The sequence below is a fragment of the Gracilinanus agilis genome, chromosome 1 (genome assembly GCF_016433145.1).
Source record: "Gracilinanus agilis isolate LMUSP501 chromosome 1, AgileGrace, whole genome shotgun sequence".
Lineage (NCBI taxonomy): Eukaryota > Metazoa > Chordata > Mammalia > Didelphimorphia > Didelphidae > Gracilinanus > Gracilinanus agilis.
The window spans coordinates 673,371,562-673,395,454 of record NC_058130.1 but is presented as its reverse complement, the minus strand read 5'-3'; the positions used below and the strand labels follow the sequence as shown (position 1 = coordinate 673,395,454).

The window sequence follows — 23,893 nt, the reverse complement described above, 5'->3', positions numbered from 1 at the left end:
CTGGTACTGTTTAGACGGTAGTTCTAAAAGCATCTAAAAGCAGAGGGCTGTTCTTCCCATTCTTATGACTAATAGCAACTGTCTTCACTTAGCACTGTGTTTTGTTAACAGTCTAATATATTTATCATATAATAATTATATTATAACTATCTCTCCCTATTAGTGGGTAAGTTCCAAGAGGGCAGAAACTGTCTTATCTCAACTTTGCATTTCTCCCACAGAATAGCACAGCACTTTCCAAAGAGTATTTAATGATGTTTTATTTATTTCAATCATTCAAAATAATCCATTTCTCATTTTAAAAAAATTTGAAGAAAGAAAATCCAAAAGCTAAAAGCCTCTTTAGGTAGTCAAAAAGTCTTTCTTAAATAGCTGTTTCATGAAATGCATTGTGCTAGGTGAGATACAAAGACCAAAGGAAGATAAATACACAAATAATCATGTATAATATGAGCTCTAAGTACATAAAATGTCTAATCAGAGAAGCTTGAGAGATTTAGAGAAGCAAAAGTTCTCTATACCAGAATGGTTGAGATAGATAATAGTACATTGAGATCTTTACCAGTACAACAAACCCAAAGTTCCCATCCTTTACACTTTGGTAAAATGGAGTGATGAATGTAGGAAATTCTTGGATTAGGACTCTAAGCGATCTAAAGAAAATCACTATAATAATGCACACTAGATAGGCAAATTTCATAAAATAACCTAAAGAACAGCTAGCTACTGGGGAGGGAAAGAGGCCTCATGGTTTGAAGTAATGGAAAGAACTGGGAACTTGGACTCAGAAATACCTCTGTTCTAGTCCCAGTTCTGCAATTTGGCATGTGCTTGACCTTGGGTCTTGAATTTGTCATATGAAAAATGAGGATAATAATCCTTTCTCTAACTACTTCACAGGATTGTTGTGAAAAAAGGTCTGTAACTAGAAATGTGATAGTTGGATATGAACTTATTCTTCTTTCTCCTCCATACAGCATGGCACATAAACCTCAATGATCCAGACACTGAGTAATGTTTTGGATAGGGAAGTGAACTGGGAGGTGGTGAAGACCTCCTGATGACATAATATGGTTTTGATTAGTAAAACAACAGACATTCTGAGAATAACTGATGGATTCAACCTCACAGAAAGTTAGTTTTAGTTTGGCTAAATGTAAAGAGATGTACTTACTAGGGAGAGGAGGGGAAGTCACTATACATAAGATTGAACTAAGTTAACTTCTCAGGAAATTAAAAAATAAAACATAATGATGCAAGGAGCAACAATTCCCTCAAGGTGCTTTTTACCAAATGAAATCACAAAAAACCTTAATAACACCATCACACCATGGACAAGGGCACTCCCACCTCCAGAGTAATAGCACAGAGAAACATTTTATAGGCATTAGTCCATTAATCCCTACAACACCCTGGTGAGCCAGTCAGGTGTGTCAGTTCCCTACCTTAAGCTCTCATATCATCATAGTTGAGAACTCGGGGCTTTGGAGGACAGGCTTGGTTTTTGAACTTATGTCACCAAAGAGGACAGAACATTCTATTTAGGCAAAGAGCTGTCTAGTGGGTTTGTGAGGCTTAAGGAGTGCCCAAGCCAAAGCCAACTAGGTACCAGGATCTGGCGGCAAAGCCTGACTAAAAGCTAGAAGTTCTTGAAACCTTTAGGATTTAAATATATTATCCAAAAGCAACAAAGGAAAAAGGTAGATAGATAAGGCCAACCAGTGAGACTAGATGCCTCATGGCAGGCATAGTGAGTTACCCTATTATGCACATCTTTATTCTCAAATAAAAAAAAAAGGGAGGGGGATTAGGGGAAGAGGAAAATTATTCTTTCCAAAACTTCCCTTAGAGAGAGGTAATGAATGATTTTCATTTTCCAAATAAGGAAACTGAGTTTCAAAGAGGTCAAGTGACTTTCCTATGTTAAGAACTAGTAAAGAGGCAGAGCAGAGACTCAAACTCAGGTTGTCTAAATCAAAATCCACTCATCTTTTCAGTGTGCCCCTCTCCCCTTTCTCTTAGCAGAGGGTTTCAAGTAATACTTTACCAATAATAATTGAGGTCATCATATATGAGTTTGCTTTTCTCTACAATGACATACCTTAAATCTTCTACTATGCCCCTTTCTCCTTCAAGGGAAGCTCTCTGCTTGTGCCCTTAGTCCTACACTTTGCTGATTCTTCTTGGAGCTGCTTCCTTGCCCACCCCACTACCCCAGATATCATCTCTCTTTAAACACTAGCTCTTTTCTTGCTGTCTACAAATATGCTTAAATCTCCAAGAAACTCTTCACTTGACCATGACATTCCCTTCTAATCTTTCTTCTCTTTCAGAGCTCGTTATACTTATAGGAGTTATCCATAGTTCTCTCTCCTTGCTGATTCCATTTCCTTACCTCCCACTCATCTTCAGTTTATTATAATTTGACTTTTGTTACATCACTCAGCTGAGACTGCTCTCAACAATGTCATCAACAATCTCTTAATTGGACTTTTCTCAGTTTTCATCCTTCCTAGCATCTCTGAAGCTTCTGGCATTATTGACCATTCTCTCTTCCTGGATACTCTCTTCTCCTTAGGTTTTCCTTCTCACTCTCCTCTGTCTCTCAACTATAATAATACCCTAATTATTTTTTCTGCTTTTAGTATTTCCCCTCTCTCTCATTATAACTCCTTTTCATCATTTGTTATATCACAACATTATATCACTATTCACATACCATATATTTATTCATCCATTCCCCAAATGATAGGCACCTCTTTAGCTGGAGTTCTTTGCCAATGCAAAAAGAGCTGCTATTGTACATGTGGGTCCTTTTCCTCTTTATTTGATTTCTTTGGGATCTAGGCCTATGAGTGCTATTGCTAGGTCAAAGAGCATGCAAAGTTTAATTGTTTTTTTGGACAGAGTTCCAAATGACTTTTCAGAATCACCAGAATAATTCAGAATTCCACCAAGAGTGCACTAAAGTTGATACTCTTCCAGCCCTCCTGATAATGGTTATTTCTCTTTTTAACCTTCTTTAACTATCTGATGGATATGAAGTAGAACCTAATTTCTTTTAATTTGCACTTCTCTAATTATTAAGTAACTTTTTCCTATTGTTACTGATAATTTGCATTTCTTCCCTAGAGAACTATGTTCTTATCAACTGAACACTTATCTATTGGAAAATGGCTCTTAGTTTTATATCTGTATCAATTTCCTTTATATTTTGGATTTTATATTTTTATCAAAGAAATTTGCTATAAAGATCTTTTTTAGTGTTAACTGTTTCCTCTCTAATTTTTTTTTGTTAGTCTCAAAACATCCTTTCTTCAGAAAAAGGGGCCATCAATATGTTAACGGATTAATACCTCATTGTCTTTGCTATTTACTCATTTTCTATGACTATATCAATTATAGTGGGGAGGTAGGTGGGAAAGCAAATTCCTTGTCCCTTAAACTTATAAGTCTTGGATATCTGACCTTTATAATTATTGGTAGGCTTGTTTTTCCCTTGACTTTTGATATACTGATTAATGACTCTTATGTATGTGAATCAGTTCCCTTTATATCTTAGACATCAGATATTTAGCTGAGAAACTCACTGCAAAGATTTTCCCACTTCAGTTGTTCCCCTTCTAACTACACTAATTTTGTTTGTCTGGAAATTTTACTATTTTATATAATCAAAATGGTCCATTTTATCTCTTTTGATCCTGTCTATCCCTTACAATAAAGAACTTTCCCAATATCTACAGTTATGAAAAGCATCTCATTCTCTGTTAATATCCAAAGTAACCATTTCAAGTTGATTGTGCTATGTGGGGTAAGATGTTGGCAGAAACTTAATTTTATGTCCTGACTCAAATCTAGAGCATGTTCAGTTTGATGCGATGCTTGAATGTACAGACAAAGCTAAGGATTGAATTGTCAAAGGAAGATGATAGGAATTGGAAGGAATGAGGGCAAGAACAAGGAATTAACCCTAAAGAGTGAGAAGGACTCTTTTTCTGTGACAAGAAAAATATGGAGTGAAAGTTCTAAAAGGGCTGAGTAATGGGAAGAGAGGAGCTTAGGGCATTCATATTAAAGAAAAAGAAACTAAATTTCAGCTTTCTATAGTAGTGTTGCTGAATAGTTAGTCCAAATCTAGTGAGTCCTTGGGTTTACCAAATACTACATTACTGTGTCTTTGCTTATACGTCTCTTATACATGATTTGTTTCAATGGTCAAATTTCCTATTTTTTATGCTGTACCAAAGAGTTTATGAGGCAGCCAGATGGCTAAGTAGATACAGCATTGGGCCAGGAGTCAAGAAGACCTGAATTCAAATCCTGCCTCAGACACATACAAGCTGTATGACTGGGCAAATCACTTAGCCCATTTGCCTTAATCTACTGGAAAAGGAAATGGCAAACCATTTTTGACAAGAAAATCATATGAAACATAGTGGCATGATAGGGCCCACAAGTTCACGAAGACTTGGAGATGACTGAACAACCACCACCAAAGAGTTTTAGTGATCAGTACTTTGTATTGTACTTTGAGATGTGGGACTGCTAGGACCTCTCCTGGATCACTTGCTTTGTCGTAGCAGAGGGACTTTAATAGTAAAGTGATAGGTCACAATTCTGACAAAAGGTAATCCACTGAAGCAAGAAATGGCAAACCATGATGATATCTTTGCCAAGAAAAGCTCATGGACAGTATTAAAATGACAAAAGATACAGAAGATGAGTCCCTCAGGTCTGGGGAAGAGCAGAGGACAAGCCCAAGTAGCACCAGCACTAATGAAACAGCTGGGCCAAAGCCAAAAGGAAACTCAGCTGCAGATGTATCTGGTGACTAAAGGAAAGTCTGATGCTGTAAAGATCAATATTGCAGAGGAACCTGGAATGTAAGATCTAAAAACTAAGGTGGCTCTCGTTCTTGAATTCTTTCTGGGTGCTTGCAGTATTTTTCCTTTGACCTGGAAGCTCTGGATTTTGGCTCTAATGTTCTTGGGAGTTTTCATTTGGAGGTTTCTTTTTTTTTTTTTTTTTTTTTTTTAATTTTAAACCCTTGACTTCTGTGCATTGACTTATAGGTGGAAGAGTGGTAAGGGTAGGCAATGGGGGTCAAGTGACTTGCCCAGGGTCACACAGCTGGGAAGTGTCTGAGGCCAGATTTGAACCTAGGACCTCCCGTCTCTAGGCCTGGCTCTCAATCCACTGAGCTACCCAGCTGCCCCTGGGGGTTTCTTTTAAGAAGTGACTGGCAGAATTTTTTCTATTTCCATTTTGCTCTGGGGTCCTAAGAGATTTGGGCAATTTTTTAAAAGAGATTTTTTTTTCTAAGTAAGTACAGATTCTAAGGCAGAACAACAAAAACGAATAGGTAATTGAGGTTATGTGACTGCCCAGGATCACGCAACTAGGAAGTGTCTGAGTCTTAATTTGAACCTACTCCTCCCAACTCCAGGCCTGGCACTTTTATCTACTGTGCTACCTTAGCTTTCCCCTGGTTTTTAGATTTCTTAAAATGTCTATGGCTTTTTCTTCTTCTTCTTCTTTTTTTTTTTTTTTGGTCATGGCATTTGGATAGTCCAATGATTCTTTTTTTTTTTTTTTTTTTTTTTTGAGTGGGGTATAAATTCTTACCTTCTATTTTACAATTAACACTAAGAATCAGTTCCAAGGCAGAAGAGCAGTAAGGGCTAGGCAATTGGAGTTAAGTGGCGTGTGCAGGGTCACACAGGTAGGAAGTGTCTGAGGCCACATTTGAACTCATGATGTCCCATCCTCTAAGCCTGGCTTTCTACACCAGAGACGCTAATGTCTAACGATTCTTAAAATTTCTCTCTTTGATCTACTTTCTGGTCCAGTAGATTTTGCTGTAAGACACCTTACATTTTCTCCTATTCTTTTCAGAGTTTAAACTTAGTTATATTTCTGCTTATTTCACAGAGACATTAGCATCTCTGGTGTATTCAGGGAATCTGTCCTTGGGACAAAGTTTTGTACTTCATGTTGTTATTCTTCAGTCATGTCTAATACTTTGTGACCCCATGGGATTTTCTTAGCAAATATACTGTAGTAGTTTTGCCATTTCCTTCTCCAGTGGATTAAGGCAAACACAGGTTAAGTGACTTGCCCAGGGTTACACAACTTCTAAGTATCTGAGGCTGGATTTGAAATCAGATCTTGACTCCAGGCCCAGAATTCTATCCACTGAGCCACTTGTCTCTATGTTGTCTCCATGTGCCTCAAGTGCTAAGCTATTGCAATCCTTTCCAATTCCTTTTCCATTTCCCTCCCCAATGATATCCTCATTCATCTATAAAAACCTTTTAAAACTCTTTTTTGAAACTCAATTCAACTTTTGGAATTCTAGTTGAATTTGTACCCAAGCTGCGTCTTTCTTAAAGACTTTGAACGTCTATATTGTATGGTCATTCTCTTTTTTTTAGAACTTGGGTCTTGAATGTTCTTGTCACCACAACATATTTAAGGTAGGATTCTCTTTTTGTTTGTTAATTCTTTCGGCATATTTCCTTGACTTTGGATTGTATATATATATATGTATGTATGTGTGTGTGTGTGTGTATAAATATATATAACCTAGCAAAAAATTCATAAGGGGGTGGAGGGACTCTGAAAGCAAATCCTCACATTTTTTCTCTCATTTTATGTATATCTGATGTATAAATTTATATTTTTGCCTCTACCACTTACTAAATGCATAATCTTGGGCAATCACTTAAACCTTCTTGGATGTTTCCTTAATTGTAAAATAAGGGAATTAAATTAGAGATGGCCTCTGAGATCCCAGATAGCTCCAGATCTATGATCCTAAAAGTCATAACAATAATGACTTTAGAATTTTAGATCTCAGAGATCATCCAGGTCAACTTCCCCCTCATTTTAGAGATAAGAAAATGGAGGTTCAGCAAGAAGAATTGACTTGCCCTTGATTCACAAGAAGTTTACAGACGTGAATGTGGGCCTTTTGACCCTCCATCCAATGCTCTTTCAACTACATAATAATGCTCTGCTCTCTGAATAACTTACGCCTTTCCCACACCCTTCCTGAGCAATTTATAAAATTTCCCCTCATGTTGTATTTTTATTCTATTCTAGTTAGCTTTCATATTTATGCAACTAGTGAGCTGAATCTGATTGAGAGTGAATGTTTAAGTATTCCTTCCTCTGATTCTGCCAAGTTTGAAATATCTGCTTGAACAAAATGCTTGTGATTTGCTGTGGTAAAGGAAAGAGCTATAGCTTTTTTTCTTCCTCGTGAACTTACCATGCCTTTTTCATTCTTTTGTGTTTCGACTCAATAATTCTTCTAATGGCTTCCTCTTCATAGGTGTGTCCACATACTTTATTTTTCACTGGTTTCTTCATTTCCAACTGTAATCAAGAAGATTGGGTTTACAGGAATGATGACAATCACCTTCCAGTCAGCTTACTAAATTACCATTATCAGGAGTTGGGATTTCAAGCACTAGCTTTTTTATGTTTAATTTTCCATTCTTGCAGGGAAAGATAACAATTATTAAAGCACCCCACCAACACGGAATCATGCAGAACGAATGGAAGCATTAATTTATCACTATATTCCTTGATTGACTGGCAGTCAAAAAATTCCAGTAGTATTTCATTTTATTGGCTCCTATTTGAGCTTTTATCTCACTATTCAATTCCTTCCGCCCTCTACTCCAGATATGAAATCAAATCACTTTATGGCTGGGTGAATAAGTCAGTAAGCACCTCTTCTATTAGAATATCTATTTAAGGCAAAGTACCTGAGTAATGGGGCAAATGAAGTTGGTCTGACTTTGGGTCACAATCATATCTTCATCTATTTGTTCTTCTGTTTCATCATCAGTTACGGGGAGTCCACCTGTCAAAAAAAAATCAACCAAGGGAAATATACTTTTGAAGGTAACATTTTATTCGTTGAAAAGACACAGTACAAGTCCTATGCGGTACAGTTTAAACTAGTGGAAACAATATGGGTCAGCTCTCATTTAATCCTCACTACAACTCTATGAAGTAAGTAGGGCAAGAAATATTGTATTCATTTTATATCTGAGGAAACTGGCGCTCACTGAGGGAATGGGACAAAGGTCTCTAGAGCTGGCACATAGAAGAACTAGGACTTGCCACTGGGCATTCTAAAGCCTAGCTCAGTGAGCTCTCCACTCCATCACCTGACCACTCCTTTTGGAATAACAGACAGAGGCTATGTGGCTTACTATTTAATGTTTGGCAACAGAAGAAGCATCAGATCAAAGAGAGGAAAATCTTTTTACAGGTATTCCTTCAGAGTTCATTCTAGTGGACATTTCACTGGGATGACAGTGATGATTGACTTTTTATCATGTTGGAAAATCATAGGGTCATAGAGCTACACAGTCAATTAGCTTTTATTAAAGCACCCATGCGCCAGATACCTTAACTACAAAGCAGATAAAAACAATCCCTGCCCTCAAGGAGCTCACATTCTAAAGCAGGAAATAACATGCAGAACATGCATATAAAGTAGAGATAGTACAAATGGAAGGTAATCTCAAAGGAAAGAGATTGAATGGGAGGTTTGGCAGAGATCTGAGCTGAACCAGAAAGGACCTCTTCTAATTAGATCATCTCATTTTATGGATGAAGAAAGTGATTCCGAGAGAGATTAAATAATTTTAACTTGCCCAAGTTTACACAGGTAGTGAAGTATCAAAGGCAGAATTTGAACCAAGGTCCTCTAGTCTCAAAATCAATAATATTCTTTCTGCTCTACCACTCTGGGAAATATAATTATAGATGAAAAAACAGATGTTGAAGACAACAAAATCGGCCTTTGTTTTTTTTTTTCTTTTTCTGAATTTCAGTGTTGAGGAAGCAAGCAAGGACAACTCAAATGTGGTACCCACAAACAGGGAAGGATGAGTAGGAAACTTGCCAATTGTAGGTAATTACTGACATCAGTGATCATGAAAGGAGAAGGTGAGCAAAACTGAGAATGAGGAAGAAATGTCAATGGTGACTAATAGCTCAAAGAGTGGGAAATGAAAACACTGAGGACTTTGCAACATCTAAAGTCTACTAGAGACAAACATTTTCTTCAGTGGAAAACTATGTTTATTTAAAGCAACATAAAAAGAATTCTACCAACACGTCTGTCCCATTTGGGAAAAAAATACAAAACCGGAATGAGAAATGGTAATTCTCAAAACTGGGAGAAAAAAATTTATAGAAAGGCAGGAGAAAAAATGTAAAAGACAAAGCATAAACTCTGAGATTCTACAGTATTTTATAAACAAATAAAAATGTGGCCCTGTTATTTATATATATTAACTTAGACATTAAAAGAACATGAAAACATTAGAAAACACGTCAAAAAGCAGGTGAGAATATAGGGCCACTATTAAAACGACAGTTTGGGGAACTAAAAGTGATTTTGGAGTTTGGCTAATCCAAGGTCTTTATTTTATAGATGAGGAAATAAACCCAGGGAAGAGAATAGATTTGCTCAAGGTCACAGAGAAAGTAGTTAGCTAGCTAAATTTATTACTATATTTTCTTCCTTGGCTAGGTAAGTTTTTTGATTTGCTCTTGCTTAGCAGAAACCAAACCAAGAGTTCTTATTCTTATTCTCTGGCCCATTAATATGTTTTAAGAAATATTTTGATAACCTTATTTCCATATAATTGGTTTCCTTTGTAATCTCAGGTTATTTATTTTATGCATTTAAAAACATTCTGAGTTCCACAGGCTTCACTAGATTGCCAAAGGTTAAGATCCCTGATCTAAACAGTAAAAACTTAATTTTCATGGAGGGTCTGCTTAACCCAAATGTAGCAAGCTTGGGCAAAGTATGTTTTTTTAAAGTCTATACACATACATACATATCTACACAAATATATAGCTATATACAAACATACATCCAATTCACTGGACAATTCTACATTTTAGGAATATCACACAAAGTTCCATATTTCTAGTTCAATTCAGATTCATGGACACAACTACACTGTAAGGGCAGGAAGTAAATATATGTCTTACAATTACAGTAGGCTGTGCGGTAATTACAAAGGAGAATCCAGACATGGTCTTGTGGTCAGAAAATGCATTTGGTCATGGCCACACACAGACCTAGTATTAGTCAGTAAGAAGTCTGTCCTCAGGCAACTGAAATTTGGCTACCACGTTAGTCAGCCTTTTGTATGAAAGCCAGAAATAAAAGTTGATTACTATGTACTTTTTCAATTAGGCATGCACACATTTTTCTAAAAGCATCTCTTTCCTGTAAATTAGTAGCACATGAAGGAAATACTTTACAAATCTTTGCTGCTTGGTGTAAAATGTTTATTGAACTTGTGGTCATATATAATTTTACTTCTACTATTCCAAGATGGTATATTTTAGGATCATGAATTAGTGCTTTGTGGCTCTCAGTATCCATGATGGGTAAAAACAAAATAATAATTATCACAAAATATGAGATTTTAGGAGGAACATCAGTAGTCATCAAGCCCACGTCAGACACAATGAATATTCTCTCTAGAACATACCTGACATACGGTTATCTTGAAGACTGCCAAGGAGGTGGAAACCATCACTTCCCAAAGCAGCCTAATCCACTTTTGGGACATCACAACTTATTAGGAAAAGTCCAATTTTATACCTTTGCGACATCTACCTAATGCTCATGGGTTGACCCTTCAGCTCCAAAAAGCCATATCTAATCTCTCCTCCATATGGCAGTCCTTCAAAAACCTGAAGTCAGGTAGCTATTATGTTTCCATTGAGTCTTCACTTCTTTCAGGCTAAAAATTTTCCAGTCCTTTACCTGATGGCCACTTGGCCTAAAAGCCCTTCAGCTGGATGCCCTCCTTTCCTCTGGTATATTCTGGCTTATTAATAATGCCCTTCTAAAACTGTGGTGCCTAGAACTGAATATAATACTCCACATTAGTGCTTTCAAGGACAAAGAGCCCAAGGGGTTGATTATTTCTCCATTGAAGCTATACCTATCAAATCAGCCCAAGACTGCTTTAGCTTTTGTGTCAGCTACTCACATTGTTTATGGTCCACTAAAACGTCATGGTCTTATTCAGGCAAACTGCTGCCTAATGATGCCTCCTTTATTATGTAGTTGATTTTGGATATCTAATAACAAAACTTTATATTTATCCCTACCAAGTTTCTGGCAGGTAGGTGGTGGTACAGTACATAGACACCAAGGCTTGAAATTAGGAAGAATTATCTTCATGAATTCAAATATGCCTTCAGACGCTTATTAGCTGTGTGACCTTGGACAAGAAACCATGTTTGTCTCAGTTCTTCATTTGTAAAATGAACTAGAGAAGACAAGGACAAACTACTCCAGCAATTTTTGCCAAGAAAACCCCAAATGGGGTCACAGAGAGTCAGACACGACTGAACAACAACAACTGAGTTTCATCTCAGAATTAGCCCAATGTTCTCACCTGTCAGGATCTTTTTGGATCTGTCATCTACCATGTGAAGTAATCTTCCCAGATTTGGATGAATGTCCTGTTTTTATCCAAGTCATTCACACAGAGGTCAAACAGCACAAGGCCTAGTGAAGCTCCCTGCAGTTCTTCTTCCATGATGACAATGAACCATTAAACTGACGTCTTTTAATGACATCACTGAACTAGTTCTGCATCCATTTGTATGAATTATTATCTAGTCCTTATCCCTCCATTTTCTACACAAAAATAGTATGATATATTTTGACAAGAGCTTTGCTAGAATTTAGGCAAATTATGTACAAGCAGTATTTCCCTCATCTAATAGTTTAGGAATACTGTCGAAAGAGGAAATGAGATGAGTCTGATAAAATCTATTCTTGATGATTACCATGCTGCCTACATTCCAGTTATCATCTTCATCTTCCCTACACTGAAACCTTGGATTCCACCCCTGGGACCCTATGCTCTGAGGTGAGCTTTAGCTCATACTCTTCTTTAACCCTTTATGTAGGGTCTTCTTGCTTTGAGGGCAGGGTCTGCCTTGCATGCTTTTATTTGTATCCCCACAATGTAGCATAGTGCCTGGCAATCAGTAAACACTTTATAAATGCTAATGCCTCTGTCTCAGTCTCTCCTTCCCCCTCTCCTCAGTACTGGCTGTTTGTAATCACCATTTCCCTTTCTAGCTATTCACTAATTTCTGTTCTAGAATTTTCCCAGGAATTGAATTCAAGTTCATTCATTGATCGGCCTATAGTTTGCAGACTCTGTTCCCTTTTGGAAAATTGAGAAAACACTTGCCATTCTCTAATCTGGTGGTTACTCTACCTGTTCTCCACAGTATTTCAGATTTAGCTTATAGTGGCTGTCTTTCAGGACTTGAGGATGTAATTCCCCTGGGCCAAGTGACCTAAATTCATCAAATGCAGCTAAGTTGGCACACCTCTGGTGTGAGGGCTTGGCAAGCTTTTTTTTTTTTTTTTCCCAGTGCTGTTTTACTCCTTCTACTCTTTTACTCCTTACTTGTCACCCAGCTCACCTGTGGCTCCAAGAAGCTGTGGCATGGACAGAGGCCATACCCTGGTAAAACCATCTTGGCAGTCTGACTATACCATGTTGTGTAAATGACAGGCCTCAAACTTGTAGGTGAGTTAGTGGGATATCTACCCCAAACACGTGAAGACTTTCTCCAGCAGAATGAGCAGATGAAAATTTGTTCCATCAGCCACAAAAGCAGCAGAAGCAGGGGCTATGAAGTACCTAGAGCCTGGTCAGACATCAAAGATGCCAGGGTCGTCTACTGTATCCCAGGCCATCATTAGTTGTCCTGATTTTTGTCTTGCCATTAGACTTTGATGATTCTGGAAAAGAGAGTGAGGCTGACAACTTTATGTGACTCTACCTCACTTAAATCCAATTTATACTCCAGCCAAAATACATCACCCACTGATTGACCACAACATAGACCTCAATATAATGTTATCATCTTGGTTCTCTTCAAGTACAAAGGGCAATAATCAACTAACTTATCTTGAGTATAAACTAACTATCTGTTAATCATTTTGTTCTGTTGTTTCCAAAATCTCACTGATTTGGAATTTGAAATAATTTAGATTTTTATTGAGCAAAATGCTAAATAATTTATTATTTTCAAAATGCTTATGTTCTTCCTTGGGGGAAAAAAGAAATTATGCAGTTCAACAAATCAGTATCTTTTCAAATCAAGAGGGTAATTTTAATGAATAGCTTATATTTATATAGCTCATTATGAGGATGAAGCATTTTAATACATTATCCTATTTTATTTTTGCAGAATTCCTGTGAAGTATGTAATGTCAATATTTTTATCACTAATTTACTGATGAGGAAGTTGAGACTCAGAGAGGTTAAGGGGATAAAACAGAATCTGTAAACTATAGGCCAGGGAGCTTAGGTTTGATTCCTTGTAAAACATCTAGAAAAAGAAGCAGAGATCACAAAGAACCATCCTGGCTTCAACAAAAATAGACTAACCTCATTTCATTTTGACAGCTGACTAGAGGACTATTTTATGTATAGTTTGCTTAAACTTTAGCAAAGTAGTTGATAGTCTCTCATGATATTCTGTGGACAAGATGTAGAGATGTATGTCAAGAAATAACTAGGTAGATTTGATACAAAACATAGTCTCAAGTGGTCAATGTCAGCTTGGAAGGAGATCTCCAATGAAATACCCCAGGATTTTGCATTGTGTCTCTGTGTTATTAACGTTTTTTATCAATGACTTGGCTCAAGTCTAGATAGCTTTGAAGTATAGCTAAAACACTTGATGAAATCAAGATGCAAAAAAGATGGTGACAGACTAGAACATTGGAGCTAAATCTAATAGATCTGAAGTATCATAGGGATGAATCTGATTTGTATACTTCAATTCAAAAAACTCAACTTCACAAGTACATGATGGGGTAGAATGGCTAGATGGCAATTCATCTGAAAAGGAACAAGAAATTTTCGTGTATTTCAATATAAATAAAGGGTGTGATATGATACGGCAGCCAAGAAAGCTGATGCAATTAAAATTTTTGTTTTATATTTTTTCCTCAGATTACATAGTTACAATTTAAAAAAATCACTTTTTGACACATGATCCATGTTCTCTCCCTCCCTCTCCCCTTTTTGAGGTAGTAATATAATAAAGGTTATACACGTGCAATCTTGCAATACATAATTTCATGCTCATTATGTGGTGAAAGAATATATTGCACTTACACTAGAGAAAAATTTATGAAGGAAATAAAGTGAAGAATAGCATGCTTCAGTCTGTACTCAGACTATCAGTTCCTTCCACAGCAGTTGATAGCCTTTTTCATCATGAGTTCCTTGGAGTTGGCTCACTGCCATTCACAGCTGATCATCATTTATAATTGCTGTTACTGTGTACAACATTCTCTTGGTTCTGCTTACTTCACCACTTTGCATCACATATATTCATAAGTCCAGATTATTTTTAATAATTGTCTTCTATGTAATTTCTTATGGTGCAACAATATTCCATTGCAAGTATATACCACAACTTGTTCAACCATTCCCCAATTGATGGACATCCCTTCATTTTCCAAATTGTTGCCACCACAAAAAGGGCTGCTATATGGGGCAGCTGGGTAGCTCAGTGGATTGAGAGCCAGGCCTAGAGACAGGAGGTCCTAGGTTCAAATCCGACCTCAGACACTTCCCAGCTGTGTGACCCTGGGCAAGTCACTTGACCCCCATTGCCTACCCTTACCAATCTTCCACCTATAAGTCAATACACAGAAGTTAAGGGTTTAAAATTAAAAAAAAAAAAAAAGGCTGCTATAAATATTTTTGTGCAGCTAGGTCTTTCCCCCTATCTTTGATTCCTTTGAGATAAAGACCTAGCAGTGGTATTTCTCATCAAAGGGCATAAATAAGCACATGGTTCCAAATTGTTCTCCGGAATGGTTATATCAGTTCATAGCTCCACCAGTAATGTATTAGAGTCCAGACTTTTCCACAACCTCTACAACATTTATCATCTTTTTTGTCATGTTACTCAGTCTGAAAGCTATGAGGTGGTTCCTCAGAGTTGATTTAATTTGTGTTTTCTATAACTACCAGTGATTTGGAGCATTTTTTCGTATGACAAAAGAGTTTTAATTTCTTCATCTGAGAACCGTCTTTTCATAGCCTTTGACCATTTGCCAACTGGAGAATGCCCTGTATTTTTATAAATTTGACTTAGTTCTCTATAATATTTAAGAAATGAGGCCTTTATGCAATGTTTGCTATAAAATCTTTTCCCCAGTTTGTTGTTTCCCTCCTATTCTTTTTTCAAAAAAATTTAAACTTCCCTCAAAGAATTAATATTGTGTACTGGTTCCAAGACAGAAGAGCAGTAAAGAATAGGCAAGAGGGGTTAAGTTACTTGCTCAGGGTCACATAGCTAAGAACCGTCTATAGTTGCATTTGAACCCCAGGACCTCCCATCTCTAGGCCTGGCTTTCAATTGACTAAGTCATCTAGCTGCCCCATTCCCTTATATTCTTGATTGCATTAATTTTGTTTGTGTAAAATCTTTATAATTTAATAAAGTCAATTATCTATTTTATATCATATAAAGTTCTATATGTCTTGTTAGGTCATAGACCCTTTATTCATGGGTCTTTAGGTAAACTATTTTGTGCTCCCCAAAGTAATGCAATTTGAGGTTGTATTGAGAGAACCATAGTGATTAGGACTAGAATAGGAAAAAAGATCACATCTGGAATAGGGTACTTATTTCTGGGAATCATATTTAATGAAATAATTTGTTGACGTTTTTGAGTCATTTCAGCTGTGTCCAACTCTTCCTGATCTCATTTGGGATTTTCCTGGCAAAGGTACTGGAGGGATGCACTATTTCCTCCTCCTGTTCATTTTACAGATGAGGACACTGAGGTGCCTAGGGTCACCCAGAGTCTAGATTTGAACTCAGGAAGACTCATGTTCCTGACTCATGTTAGGCCCCATACTCTATCCACTGTACATCTAGCTGCCCCAACCCCACACCCCTTTTTTAACCATTTATAAATAAGACAGACTTTATTCTCAGTGGTGACAGCTATAAATAATTTTACTGTTATTCTAACATAACATATAACAGGTTATAAATAACTTGTTTGGCATGAGTTCTAATGAATGAAAAATCTAATTACTTCTTGATAAAAGGTACCATAGACGATGAAGCAATATCAGTACTATACATTATGTGCACCAAATGATATATCATCCAGATTCCTAAAGGAGAAGTTACATGAGTCATAGGAGGAAATAGACATTAAAAATATACTTGTTGGGAACTCAAGCCTTCCCCTCTCAGAAAGGGGCAAACCCAACCAAAAAATAAACAAGAAAGAAGTTAAGGAATAGAACTTTAGAAAATCTCTGGAGAAAACTGAATGGGCATTGAAAGGAATACTGCTTTTTCTCAGCAGCACATGCACCTTCACAAAAATTGATCATGTGAAAAACCTCACAGTCAAGTGCAGGAAAGCAGAAATATGAAATACATCCTTTTTACACCATAATGCAATAAAAATTACATTCAACAAAGAGCAGCAGAGAGACTAAAATTTTATTGGAAACAAAATAATATTATTCTAACGAATCAATGAAAAATCATGTTGGGAATTGTTATGAGTTGTTTGAAATGAAAAATCTCAAAGAGTAATTATCATGGACATCCCTCCCCTGCTTACTCCTGGAGCAGATAAAGAGAGATCCATGGGTGATTTCTTCATTTGGAGGGTACAGAGAGAAAGAAGGGTGGAGAGGCCCATGGGAGGACTGTAGATTAGACTTTTGTCTAGAGCATTGTAAAATGCTATGTGCCCCCTTCTCATAATCCAAGAAAACGCCCAATTTGTGTATAGGTGGAAGGACATGAATATCATCATAGGAATCCCAGAGAAAGTAATTTCCAAATCGGAAGCCTACCGAGGCATACTCGGTCCAAAACAAATGCTGCCTCTACTTTTCCAGAGATGAAACTCTGCATAGTCAAGACAGCAAGAGGGAAGTCAAAGAGTTTTGGGTTGTCAGCAGGCAAGTCCTGTGGGGCACAAACATACCTGATTCTATTCAGATCACGGGAAGGGTCATTCCCTCAGAAGAACCTCGGATCGTCTTGGAAGTCTTCAGCAGTTCTTCCATGCTGGGGACGGGCAGTGTGGTCCATCTGGGACAAGCAAGCTCTGGGTCCCGAAAGAGTAGCTCCTCCCTCTTTCCCAATATCCTCCTCCCATCCTGGAGCATTTTGATGAAAGGTTTCTCAAAATTGTCCTCTATTTCTGACATCACCATTTGCAGATCATGGATGCGCTTGGACAGTCTAGCCTTGCTCTGCTCAAACATTGCCAAGTTGTCTCTTGCTTCCTGGTCCAGACTCTGAAGAAGCATCTCTTCTTCCTTGAACAAGAGCCAGCACTTTTCCTCACAGCCACACAAAGCCTGTGTGGCCTGGCCCTCCAACTTCTCTTGTGCTTCTCTCTTTCTCCTACACTCCAATTCGATTTGAACCTCATCCTTTTTTCTACTTAAATTATTCTGCATGTCCAGGGACTTGGGCATTTCCTCACCCTCAAAATTATTCTCTGCCTTGAAGATCATCACTCGCAGACTGTGGATCTGTTGGCAGAGTCTGGCTTTGTTCTCAAACATTGGCAAACTGGCACTTGCTTCCTGGTCCAGTCTTTGGAGATGAAGCTGTTCTTCCTCTAAGCAGAACTGGTGCAATTTCTCAAATTCAGATGCAACTAAGTGTCTTAAATCCTCGCTGTCTTCCTTGTATAACAACTCTCTCTCTTTCTCACTTTTCAAGTCATTTTCAAATTTCTCCTTCCTGTCCCTTAAAACAGTCCATAATTCCTGGAGCTGTGCCAGGCGCTGACTAGCAGCCTTCTCCAAGGGAAGCACTTTGTGCTCCTTGTGTTCTGTAGATAAAAAGCAAGGCCCACACAGGGGTCTGAGGTCATGCTCACAGAACAGGTTCTCTTCTTTGTTGTGCTTGTCACAGGTGGTCAGACCCCTGATGCTCTGCAGGACATAAGATTGAAGCATTTTGCCAGTGACAGCCAGATTCTCCAGCCTTCTATTGCATGAAAAGTCATCAGATTGGAAGACTGTCCCGCACACTGGGCAGGTTTTTGGTGTGTTGGCTTCCTCCAGACCCTGGAGAAGACATCCTCTGCAGAAGCTATGGCCACATTTGATCACTACTGGGTCAATGAAACAGCCTAAGCAGATGGAGCAGGTAAGATTCACTTTGAGGCTTTCAAACAATTGTTTGGCAGCCATGTTCTCTCTCTCAGGCCTTATATTCCTCTCTTCAAGGATATTCGACTGAGGAAGAGCACTTTTCTCTCTTTCCTCTGAGCTCTGGCAGCAAGAAATGACAGGATTCAGCTGCTGGGATCTTTTATAGGGCTTCCCTTGTTTAGGCCTTCCCCTTTCAACTCCTGAGAAAGGTGAAATTCAGCTCAACTCTGACAAAAGCTCCCTCAGGTCCCAATCTCCACTTGGAAGTCTGATAACCTTTTCAATATGGGTCTCACCAGTGTAAGCCTCTTCCTTCAGTTCCAGTCATCCACCCAGAAAGCCTCCAGGGCAGGATCATGCAGAATCCTCCTTATCCAGGAGAGTCTCCTCCTCCAAAGAGCCAAGGAATCAAATGCAAGAATCTTCTCCTTGGTCCCCTTTTTTATAGTCCTTTTTCCAGGTCACTTCCTGTCTTCTGAAGGTGTGAACTCTTTATCAAAAGAATTCACAAGTTTCTGACTGATTGAGTTAAAAGGGTAGAGCTCTCTAAGTAAGTGACTTGTGAATTCTCTTAATTGGTGGCTAACAAAGTGTTAAGTAGGGTTGTTTTCAGTTTTGGTTAATTAAATTACAAGTTGCTGACTGATAGACAAAGAAAGTTTGATTAATACTTCACTGTGATTCTTTGAGAAAGGTGTCAACTCCTGTGGCTTGACAGTGCTTCTAGGCTCTGCTTTTGGTGAGTTCTCACATTTGTATTTAAACCCAGTAATGTAAAGGGCCATAGTGTTCACAATGGAGTTCACAACTAGGCAATTCAGATCAGAACTGTCTACTCTTATTTTACCTCCATAGTAGGTAGGTTTTTCCATGCTCCCCTGGGTGGTTTAACATGTTGCCTTTTGTGTCTGCATAGATACCTATTTTGGCTTAGCTGTGTACAGAGCAACTGTTTGGTAGTTTGTTTGGTATGGCTCTAAATCAGTGGATTAATTTGGGTAGAATGGTCATTTTTGTTGTATTGGCTTGGTCTGCCTGTGATTTATCAACTATTATTTCTCCAGTTATCTTTGTTTGCATGAAAGGTGCTTTGTGGGTATGTTCATGTAGTTCATGGGTAGGTTTTCAGTGCTTCCAAGATGGTGTGATCTGAGGAGAGGTGTGGTTGTACTGTTCTCTTGGTCTGTATTCTGGGCCTTACCTTAAAGGGTCCCAGCTTCCTTGCAGCCAAAAGCACTAGCTGTTCCTCTGACCAGGGAAATAAAAACTTGGGATCCCAAATATTCCTTTCCTGCCTGGAATTTTGACCAGGACTGGGCATGGGGAATGGAGTTGTCAAGTAGCACCAGGTCCTATGACCAGTGCAAGTACAGGGGTTCCATGTAAATCTCTTTCTGACTATTCTCCTACTGTCAGTAATGAATATAGGAAAACTGACAGCATTTGGCTCCAATGACCACTTGCTTGGGCCTTTCTTGTTGGCCAAAGTGCACCCATAGAAGACAGGAAGAAAGGGAAAAAGTAAAAATAACTTTTTAATACTTGTGGTTAGAATTTGTTGTAGTTGTTTTGAGTTGTTTCAGTCGTGTCTGACTCTTTGTGATCCCACTTGGGATTTTTTTGGCAAAAATATTGGAGTGATTTGCCCTTTCCTTTTCCTGCTCATTTTACAGATAATGAAATGGAGGCAGACAGGGGCAAGTGACTTGCCCATGGTCACACAGCTAGAAAGTGTCTTGAGGTCAAATTTGAACTAGGGCCTTCTTGACTCCAGGTCCTCTACTCTATCCATTGTGCTGCCTAGTAGCCCCTCAGTGCAGTTGTAATAGTTTACTAGCTTGTACTTTCTTTCAGTGATTATTCTATTATTCCAATTTTTCCACATACTTGATAATTTCTTCATTCAGTTTTCTTCTATTCCTCAATGATATTTCCTTCCTCTAACATCCCACCATAGATACTTGTTGTGCTATGTGGTAGAGAATCACACATATTTAAGTATTTTTACACAGACACCATGATAAACAGAATTGTAAAAAACTAGCAAAGGTCATCTACTTTAATTCTTTCACTTTAAAAGAAAAAAACTGGGTTCTCACAAAGTAACGTTACTTGCCAAAATCCAGCCACTACTAAAACACCTCCTGTGACTCACAATCACAAGGTAATTCATTTTATTTCAAGAAAGTCAGACTGTTATAAAGGTCTACTTTATAATGAACTGAAACCTTCCACCTTATACTTTCCACATGAATCCTAGATATCTCTGAACTCTGAAGCTACATAAAACATATCAAATCCTTCTTCTACATTAAAATCATCCAAAGATATAGTTTTTGTGTCCCTGTTTCCCTATATACATCACCCTTCTACTCTCTTCCCCACCCCCTCCATTTTAATCCCCTTGAAATCTTCCAAAACAGAGTATAATGTTCCTGATGCTGTCTGGCCAATATTGATATCTTATTTTACCAGTTGGAGAAGTCACTCTGAAGTGTACTTTAAAATAATTTTTAAAAATTTATACCTTAATGTAGAAAAATAGGGACACTAAAACATTGCTGGTAGAGGTGCAAACCAATCCAAACATTTTGGAGAGCAATTTGGAATTACATCCAGAGCTACAAAACCGTGTATCTCCTTAGGCCCAGCAATATCATTGCTGAGTCTGTTTTCCCAAGGGGATCAGGGAAAAAGGAAAAGCTTTCTTTGTGGTGGCAAAGAATTGGTAACTGAGGGCATACCCATCAACTGGGGAATGGCTAAACAAATTGTGATATATGATTGTGATGTAATATCGCTGCGCCATAGAAGTGATGAACAGACTAATTTTAAAAACACTTGGAAAGAACTATGTGGGATAATGAACAATGAAAATAGAACCAAGAGGACATTATACACAGCTAAATAATTAATACTGAAAGAATAAATTGTGAATTACCTACAGAAAGTGGACTAAAATTTGTATCTTAGTTAAAGTATAGTAATTTAATATTCACTTCAAGCCAATAAATTCAGACTCTCTAAAGTCAATATATGTTTTTTTGCTATTTCTTTAACAAAAAAGGCTACATGCCATTCATTAAGTAATTGAGAAAAGTTGGAAATAGGGCATATATGGCCTATGTCTCAGTGACATGTTTTTCCCAATTACATTTTTTCAAAAATATGTTACAACAGGCAGCTGGGTAGCTCAGTGGAGTGAGAGTCAGTTCTAGAGACGGGAGGTCCTAGGTTCAAACCCGGCCTCAGCCACTTCCCAGCTGTGTGACCCTGGGCAAGTCACTTGACCCCCATTGCCCACCCTTACCAATCTTCCACCTATGAGACAATACACCGAGATTAAGGGTTTAAAAAAAAATGTTACAACAAAAATTTTTGGGAAAATATAAACTTGGCAGCCTCAATAGTCTCATTTATTCCCAGATCTGCTAAAAATGCAACTAGATTTAATATAACTTAGTAGCAGTATATGAAGAGTAACATTATAGTAATATTTCCCTATAAAATTAAATGATTTTGATTAGATTGAAGTTAGCTAAAAGGTTGAAGTAGTGGCTACTAATTTTGAAATAGGAGCACAAAGCCAAGAGATATTGAATAACCATAAAGAAGATTTCATTTAATATAAGGACCTTTTTTTTTTTTTAACTCTCCATGTTCTATTTTAAAATCAATAGTAAGTATCAAAATTCTAAGGCAGAAGAGCAGTAAGGGCTTGGCAACTGGGATGAACTGAATCGCCCAGGGTCACAATGCTACGAAGTGTCTAAGGCCAGATTTATCAGGTCCTCCCCACTCTAGGTCTGGCACTCTATCCACTGTGCTACTTAGCTCTGCTTCTTTAACTTTAATTCAATAATTAACTTTGTAAACAGGCAACCATTTTATGGTGCCCAGCAGCTTGTATACCTGCTTATCCCGAACCCCCCTTTGATGAGAGACACGAAAGCATGTTGATATAATTCATACTTTGGGAATGAAACATTTTGAATGGGATGTCCTGGAGATATAGTAAACTCAAAATATCCAAAACTTTACTCATTAGCTTTTCCCCTAAACTTTCTCTTCTACCTTTCAACTCCCCTATTTCTTTTTTAAGGCTGATAATCCTTCTAGTCTCCCCAGTCCCTCACTAGCCCTCATCACACATAACCAATTTTGCCATTTCTACTTTCACAATACCTTCTGCACCCAAACCCTTCTCTCTACTCTCATCACCTCTTGCCTAGATTTTTGCAACAGATTCCTAATTGGTCTCTCTGGTTCAAGTGTCTTCACCATGCCAGTACATTTTAAATGCTGTTGCCAAAGGAGTTGCCAAAGACTATGACTCCTCTGTTCAATTAATTCCAGTGGCTTCCTATTGCCTTTGGGATAAAACATAAGCTTCTGGTTTAGCTTTTAACATCTGTCACAACCTGGCCCCAACTTATCTTTCTTGCCTCACTCCATGTAACTGCACTTGCCATGAAACTAAATGGACCTTCTCTCTGTTCTTTGCACATGACACTCACATGCATCTCCCCTTTCTGGGACTCTGCACCAACCATCCCACATGCTTAGAATGTACACCTTTCCTTCCTGGGGCCTCTCTTTTATTTTATGATTTATTCAGTCACCATCTTCTGTAAGCAGTCTCTCTCAACCCTTCCAACTCCTAGTGCCCTCTCTTACAAACTAACTTATAGTGAAATAACTGCTATGCATATATTTGTACCTATTTTCTTTATATTTATGTTGTACAGATTTTTAGGTATACCTCTTGTCTCCCCTATAGGAATGTAAACTTGTGAATAGGGATTGTTTCATTCTTTGTACTTATATCAGTTTGTATTTGTATATAACAAAGTACCTGGCACATAGTGGGCTCTTTAAAAATACGTATAGAAGAACTAGGTGGTACAGTAGAGCTCCGAGCCTGGAGACAAGAAGATCTGAGTTCAAGTCCAGTCTCAGACACTTATTAGCTATGTAATCCTAGGCAAGTCACTTAACCTTGCCTCAGTTTCCTCATCTATAAAATGAGATGGAGAAGGAAATGGCAACCCCCCTCCACTAATTTTGCCAAGAAAACTTCAAATGGGATCAAAAAGAGTTGGACACGAGAAAAAAATACATTTTGTTTGACTTACTAAATATGATTGATTGAGTCAGACTAGAAGAATTCTGAGGTCCTATACAATTCTGAAATTATATCATTACTATAAAGGCTATGTTGAAGAAATATAATTTTAGGGTACATATAGTATTATCCTAGATGAATAAAGAATAAGCCTTATGTGTCCCAAATGATCTAATAAATGACACCTGACGTCTCTTACAGCTCTAGTTCTATGATCTTATGATCTAAGGCAAAGTTCATCAACTGATTATAAATAAATATCTTGAATGACAAAGAAAGACAAAATTTTCTGTTTAGCTTATAGAGGCTTGACTATATGCATGTTTCTGTGTGTGAACACATATTCGAAAGATTTCTATCAAAAAGGAGTGAGACGGGGCAGCTGGGTAGCTCAGTGGATTGAGAGCCAGGCCTAGAGACTTGGTCCTAGGTTCAAATCCGGCCTCAGACACTTCCCAGCTGTGTGACCCTGGGCAAGTCACTTGACCCCCATTGCCTACCCTTGCCAATC

The 23,893-nt window shown here is 37.9% G+C and overlaps 1 protein-coding gene across 1 annotated transcript in view; it reads right to left on the bottom strand.

The window, feature by feature from the left end:
• Window positions 1–23,893, bottom strand: part of NSMCE2 (NSE2 (MMS21) homolog, SMC5-SMC6 complex SUMO ligase) — a 260,060-nt gene that overhangs the window by 580 nt on the left and 235,587 nt on the right. The window contains exons 5-6 of the mRNA XM_044669158.1: window positions 7,776–7,873; window positions 7,274–7,380 (exon numbers count right to left, since the gene is read on the bottom strand). Coding sequence (XP_044525093.1) covers window positions 7,274–7,380; window positions 7,776–7,873 — 205 coding nt within the window. The remainder of the gene's footprint in view (window positions 1–7,273; window positions 7,381–7,775; window positions 7,874–23,893) is intronic.